The sequence below is a fragment of the Microcaecilia unicolor genome, chromosome 8 (assembly GCF_901765095.1).
Source record: "Microcaecilia unicolor chromosome 8, aMicUni1.1, whole genome shotgun sequence".
NCBI lineage: Eukaryota > Metazoa > Chordata > Amphibia > Gymnophiona > Siphonopidae > Microcaecilia > Microcaecilia unicolor.
Window position 1 is genome coordinate 151,977,377 of NC_044038.1, and position 24,845 is coordinate 152,002,221.

Genomic DNA, 24,845 nt, shown 5'->3' on the forward strand with positions numbered 1-24,845 from the left:
AGGGCATTCCAAGTATCCACCACTCTCCCCGTGAAAAAATACTTCCCAACATTTTTCTTGAGTCTGCCCCCCCTTACTAAGTCTGGTAATATGGTTACTCAGCGCTCTTACAGTATAGAGAATGGGGTAAAAGCCAGTAAAAAAGTGCGTTGGTAGCTAGAGTGCTAACATTTAGAGTCGCTGCTAGACAAACGGCATACAGTATAGGCTATGCTGTTTGTTTCTGCATCATCGCTCGTGTCACCACCGCTGTGTTTGCTTGGCTTGGATTCTCTGCGTGGACATCTTTTGTATTTTGTCGACACATGCTAATTTTGCCATTAGCGCACGGACATTAAAACAGATTAGTGTGTGAGCCCATACCAGCATCCATTATGTATGCGGTAAGGGCTCACGCGCTAAGCATGTGCTATTCAGTTACAGGCATGTTTACTAAGGTGTGCTATAGGCGTGTTAGCGTTTTTAACGCATGTTAATAGCTGATGCGCGTTAAACGCTAATGTGCCCACAGGAACGTATTGGTACGTTAGCGTTTAACATGTCTTAACTTTAAAGGCACGTTAAAAATGCTAACGTGCCTTAGTAAACATACCCCTTAGATTGGGCAATGTTGATGTTAATTCTATATTCCCATCAAACACCTTATAGGTTCGGAATGGATCACAATTCAACTTTAGCCAAATCAATAGAACTGGGAGCTCACATTTATAAAACAGAACAAAGTTAGCATGATATAATATCACATCAATGTTTAACTATATTACATAAATCTTCTAAATAGCACTGCTTTTAGAAGTTTACAAAAAGTCAAATAAGATTGAGATCTCACCAAAATTGGTAAAGAGTTCCAAATTTGAGAGGCTTGACATGAAAATAAAGCTGTAAAACATTTCTTTGAACATAAACCTCTATATGATGGAACAGAGAGGTTTAAATTATTTCTGGTGTTAGACTTAAAAGTCATTATATTCATCATGGTGCCGTGCCCTTCAGAATCTTATGAACAAAACAGCAACGATTATAAAGAATTCTGGCCTCCACTGGCAACCAATGGAGCCTTTCATAACATGAAGAAACTATCAAATCTGCCCAAGCCACATATAAGACGAACTGCTGTATTTTGGACTAGTTCTAAGTCATCTCAGTAGATTTTTCGTACAACCAAGATATATAATATTGCAATAGTAAGCTTTGTAAGAATTAATGCTTGCACTAGCAGCTGAAAAGACTCTTAGGTAAAATATTTCCGAATACGTCTTAATGTAGCTGAACTAACCAACTACCACAGAACACACCCACTCTCTGCCAGAATCCCAGGGGAGAGCAGTCTTTCTACATGAGCAACCGGTGATTTCACCTAAGAAGCCATTGGCATCAGGTTGCTCCAACCGGGGATCACAAGGTAAGTAACAATACTTTTGAACAATGTTCTATGTATTTTGAATTCCTATTCCTTATTACAAAAGCTGGCTATTATGGTTTTTATTACTGCCTGATGAGTGGTCAGGGCACATTAAGCACTACTAGCACATTAAGAACATAAGAAAAGACATACTAGATCAGACCAATGGTCCATCTAGCCCAGTATCCTGTTTCCAACAGTGGCCAATCCAGATCACAAGTACCTGGCAGAAACCCAAATAGTAGCAACATTCCATGCTACCAATCCCAGGGCAAGAAGTGGTTTCCCCATGTCTTTCTCAAAAGCAGACTATAGACTTTTCCTCCAGGAACTTGTCCAAACCTTTTTTAAACCCAGATATGCTAACCACAGTTACCACATCCTCCAGCAACAAGTTCCAGAGCTTGATGCACTATATCACAAAAGAGAGAGTGGCCCAATGAATGAAGTGCTATGTCACCCGTTAGTGGTCTGGAAGGACTACCACGTGAGTGTTTGAATCTCTGAGGGCGCTCCTCTTAATATATATATTTGTTAGATTTGTCTGCATAAGTACACTTTCCTGGTTTTATTCAGTATCAGCTAGGAATCTTACCAGTGAAACTGAGGGGGGGGGGGGGGGTTAGCACTCTCTGCCCAAGACATGCCCCATGTGCCAAAAACAAAAATATTTTTTCATATATATTTTTATTGATGACCACAGAATTTGTAAACAGAAAGATAAATACTGTTACATTGTATACTTTAGACACAAAGTATCCTGTGGTCCTCAAACTAACAACCAACATCTTGCAAAATGCACCCAAAATAAACTCCCCCCATCCTACCCCACCACCCCTTCCACCAACTCAAAATCTACTCCAAACATGAGAACTATTATCCATTCAGTATTCTACTACGAGCAAGTGGAGTCAGAGTATCCCAAAATGGGGACCAACATTGCAGAAAGCGGTTTCCCTGCATCGAAGACAAGTCAAATATTTGTTTTTTTTAAGAAGTGGGTAGCACATGCACATGGCAAAATTACTGCGGAAGACCTCAGCGCATCCCACGGTACGCCCTGTTTTTCTGTGGTATTAGTGCTTACTACAGCTTTGAAAAAGGGCCCCTAAGAAAGATGAATCCAGTCCAAAAGGTACCAAGACCCCCAAAGGAGGCCAAATGAATAAAGCTCAAGCCATTGACACCATCCAACATTCATTCATAACACAATGTTTTACAAAACAAAATACCTCCTAACAAAAGGGTTCTCTTATGAACACACAGATGAATTATTAACTTTTTGAGTACCTGCTGCTGCTTTTACTATACAAACAACTTGCCTTGAGTTTAGTTAACCATCAAATTATCCCAACTGACTCTCTAACACACATCTTGTTCTCATCATGTATCTGCTCTTGGTCCCTCAGCTATATGGTAAGCCGTATTATCGAAAATCTTGAGCATCATATCTATGTTAGTTGAATGTTCTAATGCATGCTTATTAGCTGTATCATTAGTATTATGCTAACACTGTATTATGTCTCTGGTATTTGAATTCCAATGTTGTTATGTATATTTTTGATACTGTTTCACTGTAGTTCTGTTATTAGGTTTCAATTTACTGTTTACAAGTTTACCTCATTTATTATATTTATTCTTGTTTATTTTACTATTGTTATGCTGTTAACAAAATTGTAAGTTTTATGTTAAACTGTACCTGCTGTACATTGCCTTGGGTGAATCTCTTCATAAAGGCGCGTAATACATCCCAATAAATAAATAAATATTTTCTGTGAAACAACCTCTGAACACTATATGCAACTGCAGCCCTGGAAATCTAAATGAGATAGAATGTATACTATTAAATAAAGAATCAAAAACAACAAAACAAGGCAGTTGCAAGATGATATGAGAACAACATCTGAATGCTTTGGGAATCAGATATAATGCTCAGGAATCAGAAATGTACAATTAAATTTGTACTGCACACCACAATGAGTAGTTTGTGTGGTATATAAAAATAAAATTGGAATTGACATTTGTTCTGAAAAGCCTGTGGCTCTGTAAATAATCCATTAAAGATTTATAGCCTGCTTTTTCAAACTGTGCTTAACTGCTGAAATTTTAGTAAGTTTCAGCTGTAAACCAAAGCTATAGCTGTGGGTGATATAGCGAGTTTGATAAATAAAACTAACACACATAACCCAATATTCAGTAAAAGAAATACATACAAGAAAATCTAAAAACAGGAATAGAATGAAATACAGTACAACACCGATTTTCCGAACGTCCAATTATCTGGACCGGCACTCAACAGAGTACTGTACATACCGATGAGCCAGAGTGGGAACAGTAGCAGCTCGTCATCTCCCTGTCTCCATTTCCCCAGCACACAATATACCTGTTATACTGTGTGCTCTATATGTGATTATCCAGACCACCACCCCCTGCCAAGGACAGTCCGGATAATCGGAATAGTACTGTACAAGCCAAAATAAACCCATCAAGCAAAAATCAAGAGAAAAAATATATACTTTCAAATTAGTTTTCTATAAACAGATCGAATGGAGTGGTAGCCGTGGGTAAAAATACAAATTTAAAAAAAACAAAAAGATACCTTTCTTTATTGGACTAGCTTAGGGTCTCTTTTACCAAACCGAGCTAGCGATTCCCACACAACAATGCCGATGAAGCCCATTTAAAGTGAATGGGCTTTGTCACCTTGCCACACCAGGAATCACTAGAATGGTTTAGTAAAAGAGACCCTTAATGTTTTGATGTTTTTTGTTTTTTTTAACTAGCTTTTGAAGGCAATACCTTCTTCTTCAGATCAGATCCGAAAACAGTGATCTCATCTGATGGTGTTGCCTTCAAAAGCTAGTTTTAAAAAATGATGATTGTCTAATAAAAAGAGTATCATCTTATTTTCGTTTTCTTTTTTTTTTTTTTAATTCATTACCTACAAAAGATAAATGCATCCTTGCTAAACAGCCTATAGGGGGAAGTCAATAACCTGCAGTAAAAGCTGCCATTTGATCACAGATTAATTAATTTAACATAACAGACATGGCTTAACTAGGCCCGGATGGGCCCCGTGCAGAAAAATTGAGATAGGCCCCCTATATAACACCATTGCTCTCAAGGTAGTGGGGACCGGGAAGGGAGGTGGAGAAGGATGCACATTTCCCAAAGCTGACGTATTACAATTAATAAATTCAGAAAAAAAAATACTTGCTGTCTGGGCATTGCTTTGCTCCTAGTGCCTTTCTTGATTTTCTCTATTTTTAATTTAACTCTCTCCAGGGTCTCCTCTCAGTTTGACATTTCTTCTCTCTCTACAAACAGCAAACTTTTCTATGTGTTCCTATTCAACCTGTCCAAGGTCTCTCTCCTGTGTCCCTGTCCCTATGCTCCCTCCACAACCAACATCTCTTTTGTGTCCCTGTCTGTCCCCTATCCAGCTTCTCTCTCTCTTTCCTTCCTCCTGCACCCCCCCCCCCCCTGTAGTCCGGAATCTCTCTCCCCCTCCACTGGTCCAGGATCTGTCCCCCTGGTCCAGTCTCTCTCTTCCCTCCACTCCCACCCTTCCCCCCACAGTGCAGTAGTGCTCCTTCTCTTTCCCCTCCCCTTTTGTCCAGGTCTCTCTCTCTCTCTTCCCTCTGCTCCCCACCCAGGTCATAAGTACGTAAGTAATGCCATACTGGGAAAAGACCAAAGGCCCATCAAGCTCAGCATCCCGTCCCCGACAGCAGCCAATCCAGGTCAAGGGCACCTGGCAGCTTCCCAAATGTACAAACATTCTATACATGTAATTCCCAAAATTGTGGATTTTTCCAAGTCCATTTAGTAGCGGTCTATGGACAGGTCCAGCATCTCTTCCCTTGTTTTCCCCTCCCCCTTTGCTCTAGGTCTCTCTCCTTTATCTGCAGTCTGCGCCCACCCTCCAAAGTACAGTATCTCTCCATCTTTCCCCTCTCCCCCAGTAGGTCTAGCGTCTTTTATTCCCTTTGCCCCCCCCGATGGTCCAGCACCTCTCTACCCTCCCCCCCCCCCTGAAATGGTGCAGAGACACTGGTGAAACTGGCCAGCGAAGCCTTTCCTCTGCTGTGTCCTGCCCACAGGAAGCAGGGCCACCAAGGGGGGGAGGGGAGACAAAATTCCCCGGGCCTGGGCCTCCAAGGTGCCGCAGTCCCACCCGCCCTCGCTCGGCTCAGTCGTCAACCATCTGCCACCGGACAGGGCCCCTGCACTGAAATCACAGTGCCTCTCACCTCCGTGTGAAAGCGCTGCAGGCAGCAGATCGTCTCCCTTCGGGCCTCCTTCCCTCCCTGTGTCCCGCCCTCGCGGAAGTTACATCAGACGAGGGCAGGACACAGGGAGGGAAGGAGGCCTGAAGGGAGGCGATCTGCTGCTGCCTACAGCGCTTTCACACGGAGGTGAGAGGCACTGTGATTTCAATGCAGGGGACCCGGCCCGGTGGCGGAGGGAGGGGGCCAGGGGTGGCAGCGACCTCGGGGGGGGGGGGGGGGGAGTGGCAGCCTTGCCCCGGGCCCAGCCCAGTCTCTTGGCGGCCCTGACAGGAAGTTGCATCAGAGAGGTGAGATGCAGGAAAGGAAAGGCTCCGCCGGCCAAGGCAATCAGTTTGTAAGGCTGCCTCTACCAGCAACCCGCTGCAGCGTTTCGAGGAGTGGGGGAGGGGGGAGAAGCTGGCATAGGGGCCAGGGTGGGAGTTGAGGAAGGGATGAAAACAAAAATGGGAAGGTTATAATGTCTTTGTATCACTCCATAGTGAAACTGCACCTCGAATACTGTGTGCAATTCTGGTCACCACATCTCTAAAAAGACATAGCAGAATTAGAAAAGGTACAGAGAAGGGCGACGGACATGATAAAGGGAATGGGACGACTTCCCTATGAAGAACGGCTAAAGCAGCTAGGCCTCTTCAGCTTGGAGAAGAAACAGTTGAGGGGAGATATGATAGAGGTCTATAAAATACCGAATGGAGTGGAACAGGTAGACATGAATCGCTTTTTTACTTTTTCCAAAAATACTAGGACTAGGGAGCATGCAATTAAGCTACTAGGTAGTAAATTTAAAACAAACTGGAGAAAATATTCTTCACTCAACATGTAATTAAACTCTGGAATTCGTTTCCAGAGAATGCGGTAAAAGCAGTTAGCTTAGCAGGGTATTAAAAAAAGGGTTTGGATAATTTTCCTAAAAGTCCATAAGCCATCATTTAGATGAACTTGGGAAAGTCCACTACTTATTTCTAGGATAAGCAGCATAAAATCTGTTTTACTGTTCTGGGATCTTGCCAGGTACTTGTGACCTAGATTGGCCACTGCTGGAAACAGAATACTGGGCTTGATGGACCTTCAGTGTGTCCCAGTATGGCAACATTTATGATCTTATGATGCCCGACCCAGGCAGAAGGTGTGGCCCTGGGCATTTTGCCGGGCTTACTCAATGGTAGTTATGCTCCTGTAGAAGAGTCACTAATCTAGAGACACTCAGTACCAGAGGTTAATGACTCTCACTGTTAAGAACAACAACTTGTAATCAACATTGCCCGATGTTCTTACAAAGCTAAAGATGCCAGAACCCCTCACCCCAAAAGAACACCCTAAAGCACCCTTAGACCTACCTGATCCAATCCCTGTTGATTCAGCAAAACGGAGTAGGAGCAAGCCCTAGTCGCGGTTCTAATTGGTAGCTGCAATCCCTAGCAGTAATCTCTCAGTACTACTTCTAGGGGGTCAGGCTGGAAATATAAGAACATGGCAGCATGACCTTCCTAGTGGTAGGACCACAAGACTACTACTACTGTTTGTGGCCGCTATTTTGAAAACAGAGACACAAGGGATTGCTCCTACATAGTCCCATTAGACCTGCAAAGGACTGGATCATATAGGCCAGGGTAGAAGAGTAGCAACTACCAAAAGAGCTCTGGCCCTTTTCCTATGGCACCAGGGAGCACCAGTCCACACATTAGCGATTTGATTCTCCCGGGCAGGAAAAAACACCAGCTTTGAGCTGGCATTTCTGCAAGGAATAAGCTTGTGGGGTTCAACATCTCATGATTAGGCACACCACGGTAAGAAACTAATGTACATTAAGGTAAAATAATGCATTTTATTTACAGAATTTATGGCGCACCTATCAAAAATCTAAGTGGTTACAGGCTAACGTATATAATCATAAATACAACAGAAGCATAAAACAAAACGTGGCCTGTCTACAATAAATATATCACAACACAGCACTTTAGTGTGCAACAACTGAGGGGGGGGAGGGGGCGCTTTTACTAAGCTGCACTAAAAAGGTGGCCTGTGCTATGACTAGCACATGGGTTTCCCTTCGCCACAGAGGCCAATTTGAGCGCAGCTGTAAAATGGGATGATTTTTCATTTCCTGTATTAATGGTCACGCGCCAATTAGCGCAGGAGCCCTTGCCGACACCTATTTAGTAGGCAGCAAAGACTCACGTACTAATCGGTAAGCGCGTGGCACTGTAGTTGCACTAATCGATTAGCCCTGGGCATGTCTACTCTCCACCCCCAGCCTGCCGATACTGAAAGAACAGGATATTATCCAGACTGGATTACTGATACTGACAACCCCTGACACAGGCGTTTCGCTGAAACACGGCCAGTGTTGGGTCCTTCAATAAAGTTTGGCTGTCAACCCACTTTTAGAGGCCCACTGCACTGATATTAATGTGGAGGTACTTACTGCCTCCTATTTGGTAGGCGGGAGGTGGTTCCGCATTAACGTATTAGTTGATTAACATGTGGTAAGACACAGTACAGCAGAGGCAGCGATCTGCAGACAATCACAGATCGCAATAGCAGAAAAGTGCAATTTATTCAAAACAACGCACCCAACGTGGCCACATTTCACTTCAACAGGCTGCATCAGGGGTGGGACTAAAGGGGATTTTTATCAAAGCCTTTCCCTAAAGCCAATTTTAACCCTTAAACAGATCCAGAATTCTTCGCACAGAGCAGCGATACTTCTCAACACCAGCAGGTCAGCGCATTAAGGGCCCTGTTTACTAAGCTGCGCTAGCGTTTTTACACCCATAGGAACATTTTGGGCATCTACACGGTTACCGCGCGCTAAAAACGCTAACATGCCTCTAGCGCGGCTTAGTAAACAGGACCCTAACTGCCTTACACACTCCATGCCCTTGCCCCGCTTAGTCACACCCTTTTAACATTTGTCCATTAGCTGTGTGCGCGCTAAACCAGACGTTAACAGCCTAACACAGTTTAGTAAAAGAGGACCAGAGGGTGTTTTCTTCAACCATTTCTAAATCCTTAAAACCTAATTTGTGGGAAGCATGAATCAGAGGATCTGGTAAATAGGTGGAATCCTGCACGATTCATTGCTTATCAGGGAAACATCTAAAAGTCTGCCAGTGAATTGCGTTTATCTTTATTACCCTGTTTCCCCGAAAATAAGACATCCCCTGAAAATAAGACCTAGTAGAGGTTTTGCTGAATTGCTAAATATAAGGCCTCCCCCAAAGTAAGACCTAGCTCCAAATTGTATCTTCCGCCTCCCGCCCGCCCCCGCGCCTAAGCCCACCCTCAACTCCCCGACATATTACCTTCCATTCCGTTCTGGACACACCACCCTGCGTTTAAAGCTCAGCTGTTATTTTAAGTCGCTGCGACAGCTCGAGTCCAGTCTCTCCCGTCAGTGTCCCGCCTTCCTCTGATGAGGTATTTCCTGTTTCCGCGAGGGCGGGGCATTGAAGGGAAAGGCTGAAGTCAAGCCGCCGCTGCCCTTCCCCACAGACGTTCGGCAGCCTCCTGACATCTTTAAAACTGGGTGAGTGTCCCAACAGAAGGTACATGGGGGGAAGGGGGAGAAGGGGGTATTAGGAACCCTAAGGACTAAGCTTACTTAGAATGCTGTACTTATCTTACGGTAGGTAAATGGAGATTCTGTGCACTGTATTGCTCAGTCTCCTTCTTTTTCGTTGTAGGGGGATTGTTGTGCCGACTCATGTTTCACCAAGCTGTATCAAGGCTTCCCCTTAATTTACTTAATGCTGACTTCTTGTCCTGCTGCTGTGAAATTAAAAAGGCTGCTGAAATTCTAGGAAGCTACTGCTAAAAGTTGCAGTGGCCATTTTCTCTAAGAAGCTGCAATTTTACTGTAGTACGGTATTTTGAACAGCTTGTAGCCTCTGCAGCTGATATTGAGGTAAGCCTTGGCGTAAAGAACTGCAATAATCCAATCATGTTACCGTGTTTCCCCGAAAATAAGACCTAGCGCATCTTTGGGAGCAAAAATTAATATAAGACACTGTCTTATTTTCGTGGAAACAGGGTACTGGCTGGAGAGGAAGGTCATTCCTCTTGAGCTCCCAATTCATTTCTAGCTACTACCCTGCTCTTCAGCAGTCTTGTCCTGAGGGCACTCCAGCCAGTCAGGTTTTGAGGATATCCCCAATAAATATTCATGGAGATATCTGCATGCACTGCCTCATGAATATTCATTGTGGACAGCCTCAAAACCTGACTGGCTGGAGTGCCTCCAAGACCAAATTTGGGAACCACTCAATCATCTTTTCTAAATGCATGAGTGTTGGAGGCAAAACTGACTTGTTTCTGTTGCTAAGGTTTAGGCCTCTGCCAAGAGAAAACTGAAATATGTAACATCACAGACAAGCTACCTTTATTAATTGCCATATGTTTTGCTTTTTTTATTTTAATTAATAAAAATCTTAACTTTTTGGTGATTTGTGACTATCTACTTTAGCTCTTTGTAGGAAAGGTGCTTTTGATGACATCTTTGAAATATTTAAGACAGGTAACCCTTTTTGGGTAAGGTAACTTTTTTTTTTTTTTTTTTACTATGTTTAATATTTATTATTCATTTTTTGCATCACTGGTATTCTTATTCCTAATTCTCCTCCCTCCCCCCCCTCTCCTTTACCCCTTTAACTGAAGGTTTCACCACCTAGTATAGTCTTCTACTAAATTTCATCTGGCTGTCCACAGTTTGGTATCAACTGCGTTAAATTTAAGTCCCCTCATACAGGCTTGACACTGAAAGATGTCAGGCATTTGATTCAGGTATGAAAATGTTTAACATACATATTTTATGAGAACAATATTGTTTATGAAAGGTTTTTAATAAAATTTTTACAATAAAAATGGTTCACCTCACTCACTAGTTCAATTGCTTAAGTTTTGTATGTCCTTGCATTTCTATTTTTTCTACTGGGTGTCCAGTGGGATTAGGCTATGTTTAGTCCAGCGGTAGCCACATGCAACACAGCTCTGAGGTCACGCAATGCATAAAGAGCAGACCCAGCCACCGCATTTACAGCTTGGCAAATGTCAATTCTGATATCACAATGGTTACATACAAAGGACTCCTTTTACAAAGCAGCACTAAAAAGTGGCCTTAGCGTGTCCACACGTGGGTCTTCCCCACACACAAAGGTCATTCTTAGCACAGAAGTTGCATGGCGGATTTTCAGATTTTTGTATTAATGACCACACACTAATGCTGCAATTAATACGTGGCCATTAAAAAAAAAAAAAAAAAGATTAGCACATGAGCCCGTACCGCCTACAAAACAGGTGGCAGTAAAAAAGGCTCCCGCACCAATCACTCGCTAATCACTTAGCACGCAGCAATGTAGCTGTGCTGGTTACTGAAGATACACCCCCCCTCCCGTGGTAAAATCACTTTTTACTGCATGGTGTGCATGCACTAATCCGGAACTTACTGTGACCCATGGTAAGCTCTTTTAAGATGAGGTAAGCACGTGTTAGCGCTTACCACAGCTTGGTAAAAAGGAGCCCACAGTGCGGACCCAATAATGATCCCCAAATCTTAGGCTTTTATTTTTAATGAAAAGGAGGTACCAACCAAAGACATTTAACATGCTCTTTTACTAAAGTGTATTAAAGCACACGTAAGCTTGACGCACAGCAGGACAGGGAAGGAGGTGGGAAGGAATCACTGCGACTGTGCTTACCACAATACATACCACAGATCACTCAAGGCCCCTTTCATAAAGCTGTGGTAAAGGTGGCCCTGCAGTAGCGTCAGCAAATAGATTTGCCGCACGTCGAGGCACCTTTTACCGCAGCATTTTTTTTGGGGGGGGGGGGTTTGAAGTAAATGTCCGCACAGCAAGCTTGTACTTACCACACAGCCATTTCCCGGGGGAGCTCTTACTGCCTCCTATTTAGGAGACGGAAAGGGCTGCTGCGGTAACCCCATGGTAAAAATAAAAAATATTTCCAGGCAACGCTACCACCAGCTCTCGCAGTAGGCCGGCGGTAGTGCCAGATTGGCACGCAACAATGCCGTAGTAGCTGTACCGTGGCGTTGTAAAAGGGCCCCTTAATGTCAACTCAGTGGACGGTGTTTAGTGCATACAAATTGTCTGCCATGCAGTTCACGGGCAGTAAATGCAACTTCTTTGTGTTAAGTGCATGGGAATATGCTGAAAATGACTCCAACATAGAGGCTCTGAAGTTATCATTAGCTTGCAGTAACTACAAAAAAGTTATATTTAGAAGAAGGGTCCCTAAACTTCAATCATAGTAACATAGTAGAAAAAGACCTGCACGGTCCATCCAGTCTGCCCAACAAGATAACTCATATGTGCTAATTTTGTGTATACCCTACTTTGATTTGTACCTGTGTTCTTCAGGGCACAGACCGTATAAGTCTGCCCAGCACTATCCTCACCTCCCAACCACCAGCCCCGCCTCCCACCACCGGCTCTGGCACAGACCGTATAAGTCTGCCCAGCACTATCCCCGCCTCCCAACCACCAGCCCCGCCTCCCACCACCGGCTCTGGCACAGACCGTATAAGTCTGCCCAGCACTATCCCTGCCTCCCAACCACCAGTCCCACTTCCCACCACCGGCTCTGGCACAGACCGTATAAGTCTGCCCAGCACTATCCCTGCCTCCCAACCACCAGCCCCGCCGCCCGATCTTGACTAAGCTCCAGGATGGAGCTAAATTTTCACTTAGCCAAAGAAGCTTTGATCCTAGTTCTGAGACCAGAAAGAAAGAAAAAAAAAAAAAAGGACTCCAGATAGATTTGCAGCTTAAAATGGCATCCCACAGTAAACCACAAAAATGCACTTGCTACTCATATGCTAAAAAAAAATTTTTTTTAGCCAAGGGGGCATGTTTGGGGGTCAGAGAGACAGCATTTCTGTACTGATCAGTTAGCACATTACCGCACGGGATTAGTGCGTGAGCCGGGGGGTCCAGAGCCCAAGGTAAGGGGGCACATTTTAGTCCCCTTGGCGCCGCCGACCTCCCCATTTTTAACCCCACCCCGCCATTTTTTACCTCCCCACTGCCACCTTTGACCCCTCCCCAGCGCCAACCCTTTCGACCCCCTCTTCCCGCTACCGCCAACCCTCCCCTGCTGCCAGGTACCTTTGCAGGATGTCAGACTCACAGAAACAGAAGCCTGCCCTTGCAGATCAGCAACGCGGCCGCGCCGGAGAAGAGGACTTCGGCTGGCGGGGGTTAGGGACCAACGCCAGCAAAGGTACCCGACGGCGGTGGCGGGTTGGGGGGGCAGGGCCAAATCTACAGGGGCCCATGCCCCGTGGCCCCACATAGCTACGCCCCTGGCGTGAGCCCATACTGCTTACAAAATAGGTGGCAGAAAGGGCTCACGCACTAATTTTGGTTAATGGCCGCACACTGATGGAAATAGTAACATAGTAAGTGACAGCAGAAAAAGACCTGTACGGTCCATCCAGTCTGCCCAACAAGATAAACTCATATGTGCTACTTTATGTGTATACCTGACCTTGATTTGTATCTGCCATTTTCAGGGCACAGACCGTAGAAGTCTGCCCAGCACTAGCCTCGCCTCCCAACCACCAGTGCTGCCACCCAATCTCTGCTAAGCTTCTGAGAATCCATTTCTTATTATATTAGCGCATACCATTAAATCAGAAAATGCGTGAGAAAGACCCGTGTAAGCGCGTACTAAGGCCAATTTTTTGCCTCAGCTTTGTAAAAGGGCCACAAAGAAGGTAATGGCATGCAAATATATTTCATGCATATTCATTAGAGATATTCTGAAAACAAAGCCTGTAATAAAGGGTTGTTTTCTGCTTTTTTTTTTTTATAGTTTTGTTTTGTAAAGACAGGATGAACTGAGGTAACCTTTAGGAATTTGGGCATAACACCTTCTTGAAAAGATACATTAAATGCAAAACAATTCTGTTTATCATCTTCCTTTGGATATCAGTCAAGTCAGACATGGCTCCATCTGGTAGATTAAAAGCCTTGTTCTCTGTACCTAATCTGTACTTTGTTTCAACAAAATGAAACTTAGTCAAAATACAAAACATGCAGTCTTTCCCATCCAAATGAAATAAAGAGGTCAACAAAAAAACTATTCTCTGATACCATGATTATGGATAGGTTTTGAGAGTTATACTCTGACTAGAAGAAAATTAGCTCACCGTTACTGAAGCTCAAATACACAAACGCTAGGCTGGTTTACGGCACTGTTTATTTTATTATTAGGATTTAGCTCCCAACCGTTCTCAAGCATAGCTCAAGGCGAGTTAAATTCAGGTACAATAGATATTTCCTTGTGCCTCGAAAGCTCGCAATCTAAGGTTCCCTTTTACTAAGATGTGCTAAGCCCTAACGCAGGCTTAGCAGTCCTACCGCTGGGCTCACCCAGGAGCCCAGCAGTTGCTCCTGGTCTGCCACACCCCATTCCTGGCGCTAGAAAATATTTTTTATTTTCTCTAGTGTCCATGGGGGGGGGGGGGGGGGGGAGGGGCATGCCTGATTACTGCCGGAGCCCTCACCGCCTCCTAAATAAGAGGTGGTAAGGGGTCCAGCAGTAAATGGCTGTGCAGCAATTTTTTTTTAAGTACCACACGACCATTTACTGCCTTCTTTTTTTTTTTTTTTTTAAATCCCCTTTTACCCACTGTGGTAAAACGTGGCCTCGGCACGCAGCAATCCCACCCACTGACACCAGGGGCTACCTTTTATCGTCGCTTGGTAAAAAGGCCCCTTAGCAAGCCAAACAAGGCTTACCACAGGACATGCTAAAGAACGTTGTGCTAATTTTTTTCTATTTGCATGTATGTGGTAATCGCACAAACTATTTTTTAATTTTTTTTTTTTTGAGAGGATGTGTCATGAGTGGAGTTTGGACATGGAAGCGCTAACCAGCTGGCGCGTTTACATTACTGCGCGTTAACTGGTTACCGAAGGGTTAACGCGGGAGCCCCTACTGCCTCCTAAATAGAAGGCAGTAGACATTCCTGCATTAGTTTCTTTCAGTTGCCAGGGGCTAATGCCAACATCAGTGCACAGCCTGAAAATAAAATAATTGCAAAAGGCTGAATTTATAAATGGATTAGCGTGCAGGAAAATCCCACATTAGGGCACACTAAGCCCATTTACTAGCACATCTTAGTAAAAAGGTCCCTAAGTTTGTACTTGAGGCAATGGACATATAGGTTGCCCCAATCTGTCTGACCTATCAGATTAACTGTACATTTGTCTTTTAGATTGTAAGCTCTTCGAGCAGGGACTGTCTTTCCATGTTAAATTGTACAGCGCTGCGTAACCCTAGTAGCGCTTTAGAAATGTTAAGTAGTAGTAGTAGTAGTAAGGGGATCTTTTACTAAGGTGTGCTAGCGTTTTCAGGTCACGCTACAAATCAGCTGGCGCTAAACACTGACGCCCACAGGAATATAATAGCTGTCTCAGCATTTAGCTCCAACTGAATTTTAGTGCAAGCTAAAAATGCTAGCGCACCCTAGTGAAAGGCCCCCTACATGACTTCCCAATGTCAGCAGCTGCAGTGGAATTTGACCTGGGCTTCCTTCGCTGGTTCTCAGCCCACTGCTCTTAATCATTAGGCTACTCCTCTACGGCTGTAAAGCAAAGGCTACCAAAAAGATGCAAGATCTACACAAAAAGCCATTTCACATAATAGTAAGGACTCGCGTACATAAGTACATGCCATACTGGGAAAGACCAAAGGTCCATCAAGCCCAGCATCCTGTTTCCAACAGTGGCCAATCCAGGTCACAATATACCAGGCAAGATCCCAAAAAAGTACAAAACATTTTATACTGCTTATCCCAGAAATAGTGGATTTTCCCCAAGTCCTTTCAATAATGGTCTATGGACTTTTCCTTTAGGAAAGCCAGCCAAACTTTTCTTAAACTCCGCTAAGCTAACCACCTTTACCACATTCTCTGGTAACGAATTCCAGAGTTTAATTACACAATGAGTGAAGAAACATTTTCTCTGATTAGTTTTAAATTTACTACATTGTAGCTTCATCGCATGCCCCCTAGTCCTAGTACTTTTGGAAAGCGTAAACAGACGCTTCACATCTACCCGTTCAACTCCACTCATTATTTTATAGACCTCTATCATATCTCTCCTCAGCCGCCTTTTCTCCAAGCTGAAGAGCCCTAGCCACTTTAGCCTTTCCTCATACGTCTTCCACGAAGAGAGTAGAGGCAGGTAGGTGGAAAGTAATGGAAATATTCTGACACATCAAAAAGTATAAACACAGCACATGGGCCTGCCATGCAAACTAGTCAATTCTTCTCAGTTCAGTACTTCATGCATGCATACTGTGGTTGCAAATGTTTGTAGACTTAGCATGTCTTACCTGCTCAATTTTCTGTTTTTACAATGGGAAAGAGAATTTACTGATAAAACAAAAATGAATGGTACAACTCAAAAATAATAAGGCTGTTAGAACTAAGCAGGTAATATATACACAGAAACGCAGTCAACAAACATGAACGAACAACATACACCACGCGAGGAAAAATAGACCCCACAACATTCTGGCAACAGGTCTACCAAAACGAATGGTCAACAAATACAGACACCATTCAATTCCTCCAAGAATGGGATGACATATGTAAGACAACATTAGACACAATTGCACCAATCCAAACCAGAACATCACATAGGTAAAAATCTAATCCATGGTTCACCGAAGAGCTGAAAGAACTCAAAACACAAGTCAGAAAACTAGAACGCGCATGGAACAAAAAGAAAGATGAACACACACTGAATGCCTGGAAATCACTTTGGAGGAAATACAAATATACCATTAAACAGACTAAAAGACTGTACTACAAAACAATGATTGGACCAAACTACAAAGACACACACAAACTCTTCTACCTTGTAAATAAATTGCTAGACACCACACCAGTTACAAATAACAGCAACGATACACCAGGGGTCGACGACCTCGCAAAATACTTCAAGGAGAAAATCATACAATTACGACTTAAAATACCCACCAGCCCTATTGAATAAGCAACACTCCTAAACTGTCTAGACCCAGAAGACAGAATATATCCAGCAGACAGGATCTGGACCGAATTCGAATTACTGTCAGAGGACCTCATCTCTAAAACGCTCAAAAGATTCGCCAAATCCCAATGCAAACTAGATATCTGTCCAACCAACCTCATGAAATCAGCTCCTCAACAATTCATAATAGACCTAACGAACCACGTGAACCTCATGCTACAAAACGGACTTTTCCCAAAGGAAAAATGTTACTCACCCCAATACCCAAAGACACAAAGAAAAACGCAAGCAAAATAACTAACTACAGACCAGTAGCATCTATACCACTAATAACCAAAATAACCGAAGGGATGGTAACCAAACAACTCACAAACTATCTCAACAAGTTCTCCATACTGCATGATGCCCAGTCAGGATTCCGGTCAAATCACAGCACAGAAACAGTATTAATTACCCTAATGACCAAATTTAAACAAATGATTGCAACCGGCACCAATATACTCCTCTTACAATTTGACATGTCAAGTGCCTTTGATATGGTTGACCACGGAATCCTATTACACATTCTTGAATATTTTGGCATCGGAGGCAATGTTCTAAACTGGTTCAAGGGGTTCTTAACCTTACGCTCATATCAGGTCACATCAAACAACTACGTCTGCTGCATGGACACCTGAGTGTGGAGTACCGCAGGGATCCCCCCTCTCGCCAACTATTTTCAACCTAATGATGATCCCCTTGGCAAAACTTCTATCAAACCATAACCTTAACACATACATATATGCCGATGATGTAACGATATATATTCCTTTCAAACAAGACATTAAGGAAATCTCCAACGAAATCAACCAAAGTCTACACATCATGAACACCTGGGCAGATGCATTCCGATTGAAACTGAACGCAAACTCAATGCCTCATACTTACCTCCCAATACAACACGAATAAATTTACCACTATTAACACACCTAAACTAAATCTGCCAATCTCAGAAACTTTAAAAATCCTTGGAGTCACTATTGACCGCCACCTAACACTTGAGACTCACGCGAACAACACAACCAAAAAGATGTTCTACTCCATGTGGAAACTGAAAAGAATAAGACCATTCTTTCCAAGATCTGTCTTCCGCGGCCTAGTGCAATCACTCGTACTCAGTCACCTGGACTACTGCAACTCACTATACGCAGGCTGCAAAGAACAAATACTGAGGAAACTTCAAACAGCCCAGAATACAGCAGCCAGACTCATCTTCGGAAAACCAAAATACGAAAGCGCAAAACCCTTGCGTGAGAAACTACACTGGCTCCCACTCAAGGAACGTATCACTTTTAAAGTATGCACCTTAGTCCACAAAATCATTCACGGTGAAGCCCCTGCATACATGTCTGATTTAATAGACCTGCCACCCAGAAACGCTAAAAGATCATCCCGAACTTTCCTCAATCTCCACTTCCCTATGTGCAAAGGCATAAAATACAAAGTACTGCACGCATCAACCTTCTCTTATATGAGCACGCAATTCTGGAATACACTACCACGCAACCTGAAAACGATCTACGAACTAACTGACTTCCGCAAACTATTGAAGACTCATCTCTTTGAGAAAATTTATTGCAAGGATCAAAACACATGAAGTCCATACACACTAATAGAAATGCATCAATACACTCTCTTCTGAGTTCTCTTCCCCCGTATTTTCACCACACTTAAAACTCTACCCACAGATAAAATTGTTATACCCTAATGTTCTCTTGCTATTGCTTTATCGCCCTATCAATTCCCCATTGTTACATTCCATTGTTCTATTCTCAAATGATATTTTGACTTTGACTTTGCCTTTCTATAACTCTTCACAATGTAACCCATAATCGCACTGCAACAAATTGTATTTCCATCATTCACAATGTCTTGTAAGCCACACTGAGCCCGCAAATAGGTGGGAAAATGTGGGATACAAATGCAATAAATAAATAAATAAATAAAATAAACAGGGCACCTAAGCAAGGAACCCACACAGGCATGTATGTTTGCTACTTTTGTAAAGAGCTACAAAAAACAAAACAAAAACAAGAGCAACAATTCCCCAATGCTAAAATATATTCTTCTCTCTCTAATTTTCAGTGGACCCCAGAGGGTGGAAATCTTTGGGGTCCTTTTACTAAGCTGCAGTAGCATCTCATGGTAATGTTTGCATGTGCACGCCTTACCCACTCAGTAACAAAGTAGATTTTATTTTTTAGTGCTGGGCAGTAAGTGTGCTTTGCACTAATCGGTTAGTGCAGCTACATTGCACTACAAAATAGGTGGCAGAAGGGTCTCACACGCTAACAGAAAAATAAGCGTGTTGCCATTAAATCAAAAAATAGAAAAAATTGTCCATTTTACCCTGGCTTTAGTGCATGGGAATTACCTGTGTAAGCACGTGCTAAGGCCACTTTTTAACTGCGGTTTGGTAAAAGGGCAGGATGCGCTCAGGTGTCCCGCGGTACTTTTGAAGTTGGCATACATTAGATTTTATTTTTTAGAGAAGGGGGCACATTTGGAGGCAGAGAGATTAGATCAGAGGGAGAGGGGAGACAGGCTGCAATATGTGGAAGGTAAGAGAAAAGGGGAGACAGGCTGCAAATATATAGAAGGGAAGAAAGAGGGACAACAAAACAGATTTGAGAAAGAAAGCTGAATGTGAAAGATCAGTATCAAACAGACATAGGGCAGGAGGTGAGACAAGAAACTGCACAATGAAAGGAGGCCCAGGAAACAGAGTTAACAGCACAGACAGAAAAGCAGAACCATAGATTGGGAACAAGATAATAACAATCACCAGGCTACAAAGGTAGGAAAAATGATTTTATTTTCAGTTTTATGTCTGAATCATATCAGTGCTGAGAACTTATATCTGTCGGCTTTATTTTGCACTGTACAGGAAGGACATGCATTTTTTTTCTATTTTTCTGGTGTTGCACAACATGCAGAGACTGGTATGTCTGCATGTGTTTTGTGGTTCCCTATTTTGTATCAGATAAGAGTCATGTTCTACATCTGCAAATGAGGTGAAGGATGCTGCTGGTATGTTGTGTCTGTGTAGGAATCTGCAACAGTCCATCTTGTTCCAGTTTCCCAGTAGCAGGTATATTGGTGCTCTAATGTATTTCAGAGGCATAATTAAATGAAATAACTATTTCTGAAGGTTACAGGTATGGGTGTGGATGGAGGAGATTACTTGCAGGGATGGGTGAGCATAGAATTGACCTTACCGGGGCCAGACGGGTATGGGTTAGATTCCAGTGGTGTGCCTTGCAATTATTTCACCTTGTAAGTGTGCCACGAAATGAAAAAGGTTGAAAGTCACTGGCTTAGTAAAAGGGCCCCATAAAATGTAAACTTAATATTTATATTTTCTGTATCTACTTTTGCTGTAGGTCACACCAAAAACAAAACGCAAAACAAATAAATAAATAAATAAATAAAATGGATATGCAGAATTATGACATTGGATACTAACATATAATTTAAGGGGCTCTTTTACCAAACTGCGGTAAAAAGTGACCTTCGCCCGTCCTTACATGGGTCATTCCTGTGTGCTAAGGCCATTTCTACCACTGGGGTAAAATGGTTGATTTTTGTATTTCCTGTATTAATGGCCACACACTAATTTCTCCATTAGCGCGGAGACATTAATGCGTGTGCCCCTACTGCTACCCATTATGTAGGCGGTAAGGGTTCACGCGCACTGTAGCTGCACTATCCAATTAGCGCAGGACATGTCCAACTCTCCGCCCCAGCACTAAATAAATTTTCTTTTTTAGCCCATAGGTAGCATGAGCACATCCAAAGGTTACCATGGAACGCCTCAGTGTGTCCCACGGTAAGCAATTTTTTGCTGCAGTAAGCGTGCATTAGTGCTTACTGCAGCTTAGCAAAAGGACCCCCCCCCCCCCAATAACTGTGTAATGAAGAGACAGAGGGTCCTTTTACTAAGCTGTGGTTAAGTGCTATTGCATGCTTCCTACGCCTTAAAAGCGCTTACTGCAGGACGCACTCAGGCATCCTGTGGTAAGTTCCCAATTGGTGCGCTCTACCTGCGCACTAACATTTTTTAAAATTTTTGCACGGGGGGGGCCTGTCTAGGGTGGAGAGTGGGTGTTTCTGTGCTAATCAGGGCATCGTTACTGCATGTTAATTAGCGCATGATTACCATGTGAGCCCTTACAGCCTACAAAATAGGTGACAGTAAGTGCTATCTTTGTAATCTTTTTTAATGGCCGTTCGCTAATGGCGACATTAGGGCATGAAAAGAAGGAGTAGTCTAGCCAGCAAACCTCTTCCAAAAGAACAACGGGAGGCCAACTGAAAAGAAATTAATCTTTTATTATTGAAAAAGACCCAACACGGCACCATGTTTCAGAAAAATGCCCGCCTTAGGGGTCTGTCTGAAAGATCACATTCAAACGTGGCCTATGCTGGTCAATTGAAAGACGCGATACATATGAGCACCAAAAAGTCCAATCAATATTCACGCGCACAGCAGAGCAAAAGCAAAATCGGGCATGATCATTAAAGGAAAAAATGGGAAATTGGCCATTTTACTACTGCAGTAAGAATGGCCTTTGCGCTCAGAAAACACCTGCGTAAGGGCATGCTAAGGCCACTTTCCACCACAGTTTAGTAAAAGGACCTCATAGTACTTCCCAAGAGACATAGTCTCTTGATTGTTGCAGAGATTGTGCATTTCTCCATTTGACTATGGGAATTTATTTTGCATGGGTGCTGGAGGTATTATCAGAATTTCTTTTGCATGTGTGCCAGAGGTTAAGACTGATTAAATTACTTTGAAATCTAACATTGTCTGCCTTGCAAGCTCACACTTGGACAAAGTAGCTTGGAACCCATGTCACAATACAGTCTGACAGCTGGAGTGGGAGGGAAGAACATCAGAACACTAAAACAATGATACAAGAGAGCATCCATACACTATGCAATGAGAAGAGCGTCAGTGAGTGCTCTATATCACAGGCTTGCTCCCATCAAATACAAAGTTCATTATTTGGGGATGCAGGTTAGAGAACGAAGGGCAACAAAATCCCTCCTTAAAAAGTTAATCGCATCTAACACGACCTGGTGAAAGATGTGTAATTTTCTTTGCCACCAAAGCTAAAGCTTTTGAACCATTCCCGAACAAATTCAAACCCAGAAAACGATCTGAACACACATTCACAAAAACTTGAACAAAAAATATTTTCCTGCGATTGCAACCTATCCTTATCTAAACCTAACCAAAGAAAAGAAAAGAAAAAGAAACCAGAGCAGCAAGGAGAAAAAGAAAAGCAAAACCTTCAACCCTACTTAAACTCTGAGCTTTCATAGGAGTGTTAGAGAAATGAATGGAAAAAAAATTATGTGAAAACAGAGGAAAGCAACGACCTAGTATGAATCATTAGTAACCGACAGAGAGGGCGATCTGTTGATACCCTTGGGGGGTTTTTCACCAACATGTGCGCTATAATAAGTCATTTCCTAAAGCTTTTTTTGTCTTGGCTACACTGTAAGCTCCACAAAGCAGGGACTGCCTCATACGAAGTGCTGTACAGTGGCACTTGGGAAATAAGTACTAGCATGGGACCCCAGTATGTGAACTGGAAGGGCTGATCACAGCTGCACCATTAAAGTAAAGTCAAAGAGGCGCAGCACCCCTTCCCTCCCGACGGGTGAGCCAGCGCTATCGCCCCCCCCCCCCCCGCTCGGAAAAGTACCGAATTAAAGGGGGCGCCGGACCGTTACAGGACTGGGCACAAGGCGACACCCCCTCCCCCCGCGTGTTTACCTTTCTGTCCGCTGAAAGCAGTGTACCAGGAAAGCGAGAGGAAGGCGCAGAAGCAAAAGACGAGCAGCGTCAGGAAGGTGCCATTGCGGAGCCTCATCTCCTCCTGCTCCTCAGCGGCGGCGGGGGCTGCATGTCCGGCCGGGCAGTCACTCCGTGTCTCCGGCCAAGTCCTGGGTGGGCGTGGTGGAGGGGAGGGAGAGAACAGGCGGCCGGGTTAACGCGGCGGCCTCGCTCCGTGCTGCACGGCGAACGCCGCGAGGACGGCACAGTGCACTCAGGAGAGGCAGCTCGCGCTCACCACCCTAGTCTCTGACAGCAGCGAGACAGCGCGCAGCGGGAGATAATAATGGAGCCGCGCGCGCGTCGCAGCTTCTCAGGTAGCGGGTCCCGGGTACCTCCCCGAGCGCGCGCGCGCGCGCCAGCCCCTTCCAAATCCCCAGGCGAATGCTGAAACGAGGAGCTCGCGTTGTGGGAGGGGGCACAGGAAGCGCGCGCCCAAGACAGGGAAGACCGCAGGTTGGGGAGAGGGTTACGTTTAAAGAGTCGCATACTACATATCTAGTACAACGGATGCTGACAGCACATGGATTTGAGACGTTTGAAACTGGATTTATTTGTACTACTTTTGCAAGCCAGGCCCTTAGTGATAAAGAGCTATTTACAGCTAATGTTGAATTCAGGCATATATATATCCCTGAAGTACTGGATGGAATTGGATGCTAATTGCAAAGAAGGTAATCAATTGATAAACATGAATATTTTTTATGTGCACAGCAAGAGTGACATATTACATTTTTGTATCTTGCTGCAAACCTAGTGCTATATTTAACACAAAGCTGTATAGTAAATAGACTAACACATTGGTGAAGTTTGGGTTGAACATGGACCTGCTCCCCAGATGTTACAGGTGCTAATGTTGAAGTGGTCCTCTCTCCCATTTCAGCTTTTTTGCCCTTTCCCACCCAAAGTAAGTAGACAAATTACACTAGCAGTAGAATAGAAACAAAAATCAGAGTGGTAACAACTGGTCAGGATAGGTGAGATGAACAGCTTTGGGGTTCAGTCCTGGGGAAAGGAAGAGGGGAAGCAGGCTAGTGCAAGAGTACTGGATGCCCTAGACCAGTGATTCTGAACCCAGGCCTCAGGGCAAAGCCATATTTGCAATGAATATGCATGAGATTCTGCATAGAAGGGAGACAGTGCATGCAAATCTCTCTTATGTAGCAGTAGTTGTACCATGAGACTATCACTAGTCACCTGGCACAGTTTTGCTAGAGGGAGGCACCAGGGCAGAAATGAGTAGAGATTGCTATAGAAATGCTAAATAGTAGTAGTAGTAGATCCTGCTCCTATGGTTTCTAGACACCTTGAATGACTTGTAGTCCTGGGGAAGGATTAGGGGGATTGGGCCATGCCTTTGGTGGGGAGACAGACCAGGGCAGTGGAGCAGCTTTTTGGTTGGAGGGGCCAAACAAACCAATCCCTAGTCCTTGCCCCCAAACATTCTAGTTGCTGATGCTGCATTGGGCAAAATATTAGTTGGGCCATAGCCCCAGTGCAACAGTCTGTTTTGCCTATAGAGGGGATATATTTAAACATTTTAGCTCTAAGTGGAGCTGGGGTAGTTGGAGGGCAGTTGGACCAATAGGGTTGTGAGGTCCGTCCTGGGGGAGAGTTCCAGGAGCCACTTTGTAATCATTTATGCCCTGAGTTGAGGCTGATGGGTGGGGGCTGCTAGATACCAAGAATCAGAGTCCTCCTCCTGACAAGAGTATGTGTGTGTGGGGGGTCCAACTGAGACCATTAGAGCCCTTTAAATCCTGCCTCTCTTACAGGAATGGGACAGCTTTTATTTTAATTTCTTTCACATTGCCACAGCAGGAAACATGGAAAGTTCCTGGCTGTGCCTCATATGAGAAATCTCTCATAAAAGTTTGCTAAGGGATGTGAATAAATCAAGAGTTCATTTGCACTGGGTAGTTAAATTTTGCAAAACACGTACTAACCCACAAACATATTTTGCAGGTCATGGGTGAATACATAAAGACTAAAGAAAAGGGTGCATGATTAGGAATATAGAGAGTGAGAGGAGGTGCCCAAGTGGAAAAGGAGTAACATGGGTTCAGTCATGGTAAGTCTTGCCTCACCAATTTGCTTCATTTCTTTTAAGGCATGAATAAACATGTGGATAAAGGTGAGCCGGTTGATGTAGTATATCTAGATTTTCAGAAAGCTTTTGACAAAGTTCCTCATGAAAGACTTCTGAGAAAATAAAAAGTCATGGGATAGGAAGCAATGTT

The 24,845-nt window shown here is 43.7% G+C and overlaps 1 protein-coding gene across 1 annotated transcript in view; it reads right to left on the reverse strand.

Moving 5' to 3' along the window:
* The window catches only part of MGAT4B (alpha-1,3-mannosyl-glycoprotein 4-beta-N-acetylglucosaminyltransferase B), a 421,878-nt gene extending 398,935 nt beyond the window's left edge, over window positions 1-22,943 (reverse strand). The window contains exon 1 of the mRNA XM_030211615.1: window positions 22,546-22,943. Within this exon, the coding sequence (XP_030067475.1) occupies window positions 22,546-22,642 (97 nt within the window). The 5' untranslated portion in view covers window positions 22,643-22,943. The remainder of the gene's footprint in view (window positions 1-22,545) is intronic.
* Between the last annotated feature and the right edge of the window lie 1,902 nt (window positions 22,944-24,845).